Here is a 12,903-nt window from a genome sequence, read left to right on the forward strand (position 1 = left end):
AATCAGGTAACAGGTAAAGCACAGGCTCCTGTATGAATGCATGTGTGACGTCAATGAAAGGTGATTTTCAGCTGAAGCGCTGTCTTGGCTCTAAAGATTGTTTTATTTGTTAAGTTGTCTTAATATTCTTTTGTATTTTATTATTGAAGCTTAACCAAACTTTATTTAAGGAAGGACTTACAACAGCTTGGTTGAACTTCTTATGAAGCTTGAGAGTTCAAGCCATTGGGGTGAAGTCGCTTTTATATTCGCACGTTCAGACTTTCACCTTCTTAATATGTCAGAAAAGTGTTGTTTGCCAATCCAAAATAGTGAAATCATACACTACCTGACAAAAGCCTTGTGGTGGATCTCAGTTGTAGGAGCACCAAATCATAACTCGACATTTGGAAAAGTGTCAGAAGGTGGATTTCTCTGCTGAATCATCTGTTGAACTGCATCCCAATCATCACCAATACTGCAGAAGACCTACTGGAACCCACATGGACCAAGATTTGGTGAAGGGGAAATCATGGTTTGGGGTTAGATTCAGTATGGGGGCGTGCGAGAGATCTGCAGAGGGGATGATCAACATCAACAGCCTGAGGTATCAAGACATTTGTGCTGCCCATTACATTACAAACCACAGGAGAGGGCAGATTCTCCAGCAGGATAGCGCTCCTTCTCATACTTCAGCCTCCACATCAAAGCTCCTGAAAGCAAAGAAGGTCAAGGTGCTCCAGGCATGATCATGTTTTATTTAGATAAAATAAGCCTCATCTAGAGGCCTTTGCCTTTCATATAAGACACTTCTGATACCAAATCATCAACTAGAAGTCAAGTTAGTATTTGCTGCTCCTAAAATTTGGATAGGCGACAAAACTTTTGTCAGGTAGTGTATTATCAGCCAATGACTATTCTAGTACAACATTGTTGACAGTCAATGAAATAGTGCAAATGTTGTTTTGAAGTCATTCTTACGTGTGATTTCAGAGCCAATATTCAAAGTAGTGGGGTAAACAATATCGGCAATGTGTCATTATAATTAATCTGTATTCTCCTTTTTAAATTCTGCTTTACTATTTTAGTAAATGCCAAAGTCTGAAAGTGCAAATATAACTTTACCTCAATCTGGAACATGTTGGGGAAAAGTCACCTTTCACTCCAAAAGTTGTTTTTAGAGATTTCTGAAGCACTTTCTGAGGAAAGTTTGTAGCTTGACAAGTGTATTGGGAATGAAAATGTTACAAGACATCAAAATAAAACTGAGTGGTTTTCACAACTTCTGGTGGTGTTTTTTATTTGGTTATTTGGTACATTTGCATTTCCAGTGTGTTTTTTAGGGTTTCTCGCAGAGTTCTTCGCACCATTTTTTGAACGCCTGACACACGACCATTTCTTCTGTGTCATTGAAGATTCCTGTAAGATATGAAAAAAATAGTCACACAAAACGTGTTGGTTATGTACGTAACCCTCGTTCCCTTAAGGAGGGAACGGAGACGTTTATGTCTAGTTGCTGAACTAGGAGGCATTCACTTAGAAGAACCAATCACTCTAATTTGTATAAAACGGGCCAATATAATGCCTGTGAGGTTGGCGAGCGCAGCTCTCACAGGTGCAGCCACTCTGCAGTCAGGGGTATAAAAGGCTGCTTGTGAGAGGAGCTCATCAGACTTATTACTAAAGAGCCGAACCCGCCTGCATTTAGCAATGGTGGATTCAGCTCCTATTGCAGGGGGACATAAACATCTCTGTTCCCTCCATCAGGGAACGAGGGTTACTTACATAACCAAGACGTTCACCCTCAGTCGATCACTACGAGTTTATGCTGAGTTGATTGACTAGGAGAAAATATTGTAAGCACCACAAAAGCCGAACCCGTAAGGCACTTTGGGGTGCAGAGTGCCAGGCAGGTTGTGTGAACACCATAGCACCTCTGAAGGCATAACCATCCAATGTCCCTGGCCCTAATTACCTTAATAGGGAAAATAGTTTGGGAAGTCGTACTCACCAATCATGCCTAGCAACTCACGCTAAGGCTTACCCAGAATATGACGTTAGGAATGCATGCCAGTCCTAAAGGGGAAGAACGCTGCGGAGATCTCTCATACCCTAATGGGGAAACCTGTGACAAGAGATGGGCTCTTGCAAATAGACTCCTTGCTTCAGCGAATAGACTCCACCTCAGGGAGTAGGCCTACCTGGTAGAGAGGGCTCTATCCTGGGTGATGGTGTTAACAACCAAAACTGGTAGGTCACCTAAGTCTTCCATGTCGCAGGCCACACATTGAGGTTCCAGAGAGCAGGATGCAGGTGTCAGTTGTGCCCTGTCCCTAAGAAAAAAGATCTTTCCTCAGGGGAATCTGCCAGGGAGGGGCCGTCACGGGGAGTGTGAGTTCTGTGAGCCAGATCCTGTTGGGTCAATGAGGTACAACTATCAAGACCTGCTCCATGTCCTCCCTGACCTTGCACAGTATCTTTGCGAGCAGGCTCACATGTCCTGGGGCCAGCTGTGAGCCACTGCATTTGTGCCGAGGTAGTCCTTGGTCAGGGAATAGTACCACTGGCAATGGGTGGTCTTGGGCACTTGCCCCAGGGGCACCCCAGCCTGCAAGAAGGTAAGGTACGTCCACAGATTGAAACATCGGCGACACTGTGAGGACCACCCGCTGTGTGCCATGCCCATCTGAGGACTCAATCATGCAGCCAATGCTGAAATAGTCTCATATGTAGCAGTCTGAGTGGCGTGACCATGGCTGCAGATGCCATATACCCCAGGAGCCTCTGAAATAGCTTCAGTGGGACCACTGTTTTTCTGCTAAATCACTTTAGAGAGATCAACATTGATGAGGCGTGTTCTCTGGAGAAAAGAGAAAAACCGAGAAAAGAAATGCTATGCACTGGGGAGAGTTTGCTCTTTTCCCAGTTGATCTCTAACCCCAACCAGCCCAGGTGTGTGAGCACCAGAACCCTGTGCATTATCAACTGACCCCGGGACTGAGATACGATTAGCCAATCGTTAAAAGATATTTGAGAATGTGTTTACCGTAGGGCATCCTCCACGACCTTCGTAGAGACATGGAAAGCGCAAAGGGAAGGACTTTGTACTGCTGTGCTCAACCCTTGGTATCTTGTACAGATACTGGTTCAAGACGCACAGATCCAGGATTGGTCTCAACCCACTGCTGTTTCTTGGCATAATGAGGTACGCGCTGTAGACCTGGCCTTCATCTCAGCTTTGCACAAGACAGAGTCGACTGTGGCTCTCACCACAGAGAATTGCACGCTCCTGTATTTGGGAAGCCGTCAGGTGAACTGAAATGCATAGCCGAGACTGATCAGCTGACTGAGCCACCGTGATGGGCTGGGCAGCGCTAACCACACTGGCAGAGCCCCTATGAGAGAGGTCGGAACGACCACTGACGTACCAGCTGTGGGGCTGCTTGCGGGGATCTGACGCCCAAATGGACATGGACAATGGAGTGGTGGAAGACACCACAGGGGGACGTCCTCTGCGAGGAGTAGTCAGGAAGAAGGGGACGGGGGCCGAGAGGATTTTACCCCTTTCTTAACCCCCCACGTAGCACTCATCTAAACGGTCCGGCCGCAAGGCTGGAGGCAGCGGAACATCCATCCAACCGCTGTGGCCACCCGGGAAAGCATAGCCACCATAACTGACTCCTGATCCAAGACCGCAGGCATCCTCCAGGGTGGAAGGGGATGCGGACTACAGATATGGAGAATCAAACACACAGCAAGTAATCAAACGATAGTGTGGCAATCCCGGAGGAAACACCAGCAGTATCGTCCGAATCCTGAATTGGGGCCGCTGATGAGGCGTTCCGAGGGCCGCGGGGGTTAGCCCACAATCGAGCTCCCGTTGTAAGCCACAGGTCCCCCTGCAAACTCACCGCTAAGCGCAGAGGAGGTTCGCACTGTGCAACTGTGTGAGCTGTGACCTCAGCGTGGCCACGGATATGCTCTCGCAGTGAGGGCATGACTCGTTCACAAGCACCACATTGATGTGCTGGATGCCCAGACATGCCACACAGTACTGATGACCATCCTCCGGGAGCATGGAACCCCTACATCCAGAAACGGATGGCCGGGACGGCATCCTTGAAAAAGACACATGCACAGACCGTTTGCTCTTTTAAAGGAAACTGCTCTTAAAGGACTGCTGTGTGCTTCTCGAAAGCAACGACCGGTAACCAGTGAGGCAGACAGGAACGGGAAACCCAGACCAGAGTTCCTGAAGTGCCAAACACTACCGAATTTCACTGCTTTTACAAAGCACTTCGTGAGTGAGGCTCTGAAGCAAAGTCTGACTAGCTCCTCTCGCAAGCAGTCTTTTACACTCCTAAATGTGTAGTGGCTGCACCTGTGAGAGCTGCGCTCGCCAATCTCATGGGCATTCTATTGGCCCGTTTTATACAAATTACAGTGATTGGTGCTTCTAAGCAAATCTCTAAGTCGGTCAACTGGACGTAAACTTGTAGTGATCAACTGAGGGAGAACTACTAGTGTCTCCCAAATTTTACAGTTGAAGTCAGCATTATTAGCCCTCCTGTATATTTTTTCCCAAATTTTTGTTTAACGGAAAGAAGAGTTTCAGCACAGTTCTAATCATAATAGTGTTAATAACATCTGATTTCTCTTTGACATGATGACAGCACATAATATTAGACTAGATATTCTTCAAGACACTAGTATTCAGTTTAAAGTGACATTTAAAGGCTTAACTAGGGTAATTAGGGTAAAGTTAGGGTAATTAGGCAAGTCATTGTGTAACAGTGGTTTATTCTGGAGACAATCCAACACTAATATTGCTGAAGGGGGCTAATAATATTGACCTTAAAATGGCTTTAAAAATGTATTAATAATTTTTATTTAACTGTATATATACATATTTGAACATACGTGCTTTCCCCAGCGCTGTGGGCAGAGGCATCCTCAGGGATCCAGCCGAGTGCTTGAGTCGGTCGTTCAGAGATTTCAGTATGAGCTCCAGACTGCAGTGTGAATGCCAGACGGGCAGATCCAGACTCTGCATACACGCCACAATCCGCCGTTTCTCCTGTTCACTCAGAAAACCTCGTTCATGAGCCACATAGACCATGAAAGCCATATCGATGTTCACCGCCTCGCCATGCAGAAGCTCTGGAAGGACCTGCTGTTTTGAAGAGAATAGAGGGAGATGATTATTAACTCAAGACTGCTGATTTGCACATTTATGAACCCTTTTCATAAGAGACGTTTAATGGTCATCAGCATCTTAAAGTACGCATGAAATCAAATCTAATCTCTAGTTTGCTGTTGTAATCTTTAATTTGAAAATGCACGTCCTGTTTGTGTTCAGTTAAATTCTCAGATTAGGTCAGTCTGAGGTATTGGGCGTGGCTAACACACCTAACCACGCCCCTCCAGCTGTCAGTTTTGACATCGCTATGACAACAGACAGAAATGTTGAGGAGGAGGAGTCTGTTAGGTTGTAATAACTCTCCCCAAACACTTTTCCCGGCATCTTTCAGAATGAAACGCCTACTTCACTACATCCAATCAGCTCACAGTAGAAAAAAACAAGCCACGCCTACTGTTTTCTCATATAATATTCAGTTTCTCTAGGAACTGCAGCACAATACCAAAGAAAAAAACTCACGGCTTCTGGTTCATGCAGACTTTAAATCCTTGAAAGTTTTCATTCATTCATTTTCTTTTCAGCTTAGTCCCTTTATTAATCTGGGGTCGCCACAGCTGAATGATACATAGCATATGTTTTATGCAGCGGATGCAACCCATCTCTGGGAAATATCCATACACACTCATTCACTACGGACCATCTAGCTTACCCAGTTCACCTATACCACATGTCTTTGGACTGTGGGGGAAACCGGAGCACCCTGAGGAAACCCACGTCAACACGGGGAGAACATGCAAACTCCACACAGAAACGCCAACTGACCTAGCCGAGGCTCGAACCAGCGACCTTCTTACTGTGTGGTGACAGTGCTACCTACTGCGCCACCGCATTGCCCAAAAGTTTTAATATTTAGGTCAAAAAAAAAAACGTATGTACATTTATATGTATTTACATATGTATTATATCATCTCTGCATCAAATTACAAAAAAAAAACTAAATTATTACAACTTGTGCGAAGCGTTCATAATGCAGTGTACGGACACAGGGTTCCCACGCTTCTTGAAAGTACTTGAGTTTCAGACATGTCGATTCAAGGCCTGGAAAGTACTTAAAAACAAACACAGGTCCTTGAAAGTGCTTGAATTAAATTGAAAATATGTAATTTGTTTATGGTTTGTTGATGTACTCAATTGTCAAAAACAAAATGAAAAAACAGGGAAATTGTTCAATTAAAATTCTTCAATTTAAATCTGGCACAATGACACTGACAAATCGTGCACATCTTTATCAACATTTCAGAAACCGAATTTAAATATCACCAGTATTGAATTCAACTAATTTTATTAACGTTCTTTGAACAAGGTTTGAACATGACTCTGACATTCATTCATTCATTTATTCATTCATTTTCTTTCGACTTGGTCTCTATTTCAAAGGTCACCACAGTGGAATGAACCGCCAACTATTTCCGCATATGTTTTACACAGTGGATGCCCTTCCAGCTGCAACCCAGTACTGGGAAACACCCCCCCCCCCCCCCCCCCACACACACACACACGCACACACACACTCTTACATTATGGCCAATTTAGTTGATCAATTCCCCTATAGCGCATGTGTTTGGACTGTGGGGGAAACCGGAGCACCCGGAGGAAACCCACGCCAACACGGGAAGAACATGCAAACTCCACACAGAAATGCCAACTGGTGCAGCCGGGACTCAAACCAGCGACCTTCTTGCTGTGAGACCACAGTGTTAAGTTAAATACAGTGGAGACTTTCATAGTGCTACATATGATGGGTGTGAATTACACACATGCTTGATTTAAAATGAATCTGCTGTTCGTGAAGTGTGGGAACCCTGTTGGTGGGACAGTAAATCTGACATGATTCTCTCTTCAGGCTGCCGTTATCAGCCTCACACTAGTGTTTTCCTCTTTCTGAAAGTCTTAATAACTCCATCCTGTCATTATTTCAGCTAATAGGATTGTAGAATAATGATTTCTTGTACTCTCCTATTCACTGCGCTCTTACACACTATGACCACTTCTGCTGCAGAGAAACACACACATGTGAAAAGGCTCCATATTAAGTGCTAATAAATGTGTGAATGCACCATCTCCAGCTCTGGACTGATGATATGTCCGAAGTCCACCAGTCTGTCCAGCTCATCCTCCCACAGATTCGGGGCTAGTTCCTCCAGCATGGACTCGATGGCCAGTCTGGTGCACACACTCGCTGCATCCGGACACACGCTCTCTTGAGTTGTAGATGATGACTGGAAACGGGAATCCAACAAACGCCTGCCTTCTTTCTCCAGAAGTTCAAACAGCTCTTTGTGTTTCATCAGCGCCATCTGTTGGAGATGTGTAGAGTTGAAGTCAGTATTATTAGCATCTCATGCATATTTTTTCCTCAATTTCTGTCTTTTCTAAACATATTAGATGTAATAACTCATCTCTAATAACTGATGTCTTTCTCTTTATCATGATGACAGCACATAATATTAGACTAGATATTCTTCAAGACACTAGTATTCAGCTTAAAGTCACATTTAAAGGCTTCACTAGGGTAATTAGGGTAAAGTTAGGGTAATTAGGCAAGTCATTGTATAACAGTGGTTTATTCTGGAGACAATCCAACACTAATATTGCTGAAGGGGGCTAATAATATTGAGCTTAAAATGGCTTTAAAACTATTAAAAACTGCTTTTATTCTAGCTGAAATAAAACAAATAAGACTTTCTCCAGAAGAACAAATATTAGAGGAAATACTGTGAGAAATTCCTGAATCTGTTCAACATCATTTGGGAAATAATTGACAAAAGAAAATAAAAATCACAGGAGGGCGAATCATTTTGACTTTAACTGTAGATATTCCTCCGCTACTTTTAATTTTAGACTTCAATTCGCCAGCATAACTTCATACCTTCCATGTATTAATTATTTCCCATGGTATATCCAATAGATAGTCACTATCTTAAATAATCTTTTAAGCGAGGGCTGAACATCATCAGTGCTTCTCTACAGTGTCGTCTGTAGCTTTAATTTCCACTGGATTCTGATTGGTTGTCAGTTTTATTGTTCATTAGCTGGGAAAAATCCTTCTGAAAGTGACGATATTGTTCATCTGTATCCTTATCGCTGTAGTTGTGTTATCTTTAGGCTATTTTTTTAATTATACTTAGATGTAAGGGTTAAAAGATTGTTTTTCAGCCTGTTATGAATCTTATAGCTTCATATTAGCATGATAATAAGTGTTGAATCCTTTACTCGTCATCAACATGATTTCTGTAGGAGAAAGATGAAGACTACATCTCCCATGATTCCACACTCAGTCACAGAGTCATCAAAATACACTTTTGTTTGTTGCAAACAAACGCCCTCTACTGGCCAATATCGCATGTGCTTTTAAGGATTACTATTTAATAAAAGGTTTAATTATTTCCACGTTTTATTACAGAAATGAAATGCACAAATTATTATTTGTAAGATTTTACCATAGTGTCATTTTCTTTTAGCCTGTATTTAACTGTTTACTCCTGACTGTTGTATTTAGGCTTTAAAATCCATAAAACTTGTGTTTTTTTATAAAGATTATAATCTTTACTCATCATCAACATCATTTCTACAGGATGATGAAGACTACAATTCCCATGATTCCTCACCGTCATCAAAACATACTTTTGCTTGTTGCAAACAAAACACCCTCTAGTGGCCAGAATGGCATACGGTGCCTTTAAAGATTTCTATTTAACAAAGGTTTCTGTATTTTATCACAGAAATTAAGACCTTTCTCATCATCAACATGATTTCTACAGAATGAGCCCCAGAATTCCACACCCTCATCAAAACATACTTTTGTTTGTTGCAAACAAAACGCCCTCTAGTGGCCAAAATGACATACTGTGCCTTTAAATCCTTCAAGTAAGATTTCTATTTAACAAAACTTTATGTTCAAGTTTTATTCTAGATACAAAATGCATTTGTTAAGTGTAACGGAGGCCAGCTAGTAAGTGCTGTGCAGGTAAACCTCACTCCTCTGACCTCTAAAGGTGCTCTAGCGACAGATGCTAGAGGCCATGGTCTTTAGCCTCTTTGTTAGAGCAACTGACTCCCATGCGGAAAGTCGCCAGATCGATACCAGCTCGGAGCAAGTTGGGTGGTGTAGGACCGACGGGGTTACATAAGCTTTGTTTTAAAGCTTCGTTTTTGTAAAGCTTTTCTAATACTATACTTGAACACTTCACTCATCCTCAACATGATTTCTACAGGAAGATGAAGACTACAACTCCCATGATTCCAGTCACACCATCATCAAAACACACTTTTATTTGTTGTGAACAAACGCCCTCTAGTGGCCAAAGTAAATCTTTCAAGTTGCTATGCATTATAAGCTCTCTACAGCATGTAAAACTGACCAATAGTATGCTGTCCTCCATGCAGTAGGTGTACCTTCATCATCTCAGCCAGCCCATTGGAAATATGTCTGCGCGGTAAAGACTTCAGAAACGTCCGATCCAAAAACGCCGCCACAGGAGGAACGTATGAGCCAAGCTTATTTTTACAGTCCATAAAGTTGACGCCATTCTTTGCTCCAACACTAGCATCAATGTACGCCAATAAAGTGGTGGGAACGCGTATATACGGAGTGCGTCTGCGATACAATGAAGCTGCGAAACCCACGATATCCAAACACACACCGCCTCCAATAGCAATAATAGGCTCCGTTCGGCGGTCGAGCCCAAATTTGTGGATTTCCTCCAAAACTAAAGTCACCAGCGTCATGGATTTGTTCTCCTCAGTTGTTGGTAACGGAAGGATCCTGTACGTCACTTTTCTGGCTTCAAAATAGGCCTTGACTTGAGAGCCGTAGAGGTGGTTTACGGTTTCATCGATCACTATAAATCGCTTTATTTGTCTGCTGATGCTTTGAAGGGTCTGGTGTTCCTCTGCGCTGCTGGTGTGGCCCAACAGTAAAGTGTCATTTCTGACGTCTAGAAGATTCTCAGACTGAATTACTCGATAGGTGAAGATGATTGGACTGACCACTGTCCATGTGACGCCTTCTTTTGTGTGAGATTCATAACTGTGGAGACAAACACTTTTTCAACAATACATACACACACACATATATATATATATATATATATATATATATATATATATATATATATATATATATATATATATATTCAGTTTGCATATTACTAGTTACACAGTATATAACACGTATCAAATAAACATTTGATCCACAATCAACAGAAATCTAAAAGGAAAATAATAATAATAATAACATTAAAATAAGTCAATGAATAAATTAATATATAGTAAATAATTATAGGGCAGCACGGTGGCGCAATGGGTAGCACAATCACCTCACAGCAAGAAGGTCGCTGGTTTGAGCCTTGGCTGGGTCAAGTGGCGTTTCTGTGTGGAGTTTGCCTGTTCTCCCCATGTTGGTGTGGGTTTCCTCTGGGTGCTCCGTCTTCCAAGTCACATGTGGCACAGGTGAATTGGGTAGGCTAAATTGTCCGTAGTGTATGAGTGTGTATATCTTTACCCTAATTACCCTAGTTAAGCCTTTAAATGTCACTTTAAGCTGAATACTAGTGTCTTGAAGAATATCTAGTCGTACTGTCATCATGGCAAAGAGAAAAGAATTACATCTGATTAGAAATGAGTTATTAAAACTATTATCTTTAGAAATGTGCTGAAAAAAAATCTCAGTTAAACAGAAATTGGGGAAAAAAATAAACAGGGGGGCTAATAATTCAGGGGGCTAATAATTCTGACTTCAACTGTATATGAGAGAACTGCGTCTATTAAAGTGCACAGACACTAAACCTGCCCCACTGGACATACAGCGCATACACACACACACACACTCTCTGTGAACTTGACCTCATGCTTTCTACTGTAAGGTCAGCTCTTAAAATAGAAACACACTTTAACATGAAGCAAACAGCTCACCGCAGACTTTGCCAACCGATTCACAAATAAAAAATCAGCACAATTCTTACTATGAGATAGTAATGGAGAAAGTGTTAGCCTTTACTATTGTTATTCCCTTATTTATTTATTGATTGATTTGTTTTTGCTGCAAGTCCAGGTTGAAACAGTAATACAGCTCTATCGAGAATCACTGTGCGTTCCACATGGGATATATCACCCTCCGAAAGGCACCATGAAAACATATTGAAGTGTCATTCCAACAAAATAAAGTGCTCAAAACTGGCCCCTTCGTAGGGCCCTTTGGATCTTCAAGAGTACAACTGATGGACACTTCAGGCACCCATGATTCTTTGCGCAGGGAAGTGCAATGTGTATAACAGGCCGATCACACCAAACATGCTTTTCTGTTCTGAGACATGAGGCGCACCACACCACACACTTTTTTTCTTGACAAGTGCTCTGCGCTTTGTATGTCGCTGTGCAATCACTGAGTCAGTTGCGTATTGTGTGTGAGCACTGCTGTTGATGTTGTGATATTGTGATATTCACGATTTGTGAAGTCATACATCTCCAGATAACTCGAACCAGCAACCGCAAGTCTCTCCTCCATCTTTAAAAGCCTCCGTAGTCATCTTGACAACACAAACTCTGCTGTCGCCTCAACGGAAAGCCCGCCTCCGCTTTCATTTGATTGGACAAAGAAAGAACAGCCATGCTCAGAGTTGACTTGTTTCAACTGCAGGCACACAGAGCACAACGGCAAAAACGTGAAGCACATCATGCGGTTAAAACACAAGGCATAAACAAGTGTGCAAAGCGCTTGTGGCCATTAGTAAACCATTCAAAATAGGCACGTCTCAATGCAGAAAAGAGAATTGGGTGTGATCAAGGCCTAACAGGGTAAAGTCTAGAGGAGATACGGCTACAGATACTCTCATCATTCATTCATGTCCTTTCCTTCAGCTTAGTCTGTTTATTCATCAGTGGTCACCACAGTGGAATGAACCATCAACTTATCCAGCATATGTTTTACACAGCAGATGCCCCTTCAGCTGCAACCCAATACTGGGAAACACTCATTCACACTCATACACAACGGTCAATTTAGTTGATCAATTCCCCTATAGAGCATGTGTTTTGACTTGTGGGGGAAACCGGAGCACCCGGAGGAAACCCACACCAACAAGGGGAGAACATGCAAACTCCACAATGAAACGCCAACTGACCCAGCCGGGACTCAAACCAGCAACCTTCTTGCTGTGAGGCCACAGTGCTAACCACTGAGCCACCGTGTCGCCATACATAAATATGACATTATTTTTCATAGCAGTCTTGTGAAAAGGGTCCACTGACTCACATCTTTGCGTCTGACAGTCGTCCTCCAGTCGGCACACAGTCTGCTCTCCGTCTGCTCCACGTACAGTCTGAATGCTCCAATCTGAACTCACGATCACACACACTCATTTTGGACATACTGAAGTCAAAGCATGAAAACTTGTGCCAAGTGTAAAGCAGAAAGTGAAGCCGCAGCTGAGGCGACGGTGGAACTGTAGGAGACTATAAATAGATCGGGAATGTACAGTAGAGGATGTGTTGTGATGGCATTGCACTGGTTCAGTAATTGACGCACAGAGAGCTCATTGGTTTGAGTCCTTTAAGCCTAGTGCACACTACATGACTTGATTTTGGCCCAATCCTACTTCTATTGTTCCCCCTTCGCCTTGGCCCTTAAAGCAGAGTGTGAATGGGAAGGGCTTCGAATTTACACCCAAAGAAATGGGACAGCACTACAACACCTGAACACGTCATCATGTCGTGAGCTCTTCATA

The 12,903-nt window shown here is 42.9% G+C and overlaps 1 protein-coding gene across 1 annotated transcript; it reads right to left on the reverse strand.

Annotated features, from left to right (window-relative positions):
- Positions 1-1,256: 1,256 nt before the first annotated feature.
- Positions 1,257-12,615, reverse strand: LOC130217547 (2-epi-5-epi-valiolone synthase). The gene is made up of 5 exons (XM_056449659.1): positions 12,432-12,615; positions 9,575-10,208; positions 7,237-7,476; positions 4,900-5,152; positions 1,257-1,398 (listed from the first exon to the last, which is right to left on the reverse strand). The coding sequence occupies exons 1-5, from the start codon at positions 12,545-12,547 to the stop codon at positions 1,319-1,321; spliced, it is 1,323 nt and encodes a 440-aa protein (XP_056305634.1). The 5' UTR covers positions 12,548-12,615; the 3' UTR covers positions 1,257-1,318.
- Positions 12,616-12,903: the final 288 nt, after the last annotated feature.

This window comes from Danio aesculapii, chromosome 23 (assembly GCF_903798145.1).
Source record: "Danio aesculapii chromosome 23, fDanAes4.1, whole genome shotgun sequence".
Lineage (NCBI taxonomy): Eukaryota > Metazoa > Chordata > Actinopteri > Cypriniformes > Danionidae > Danio > Danio aesculapii.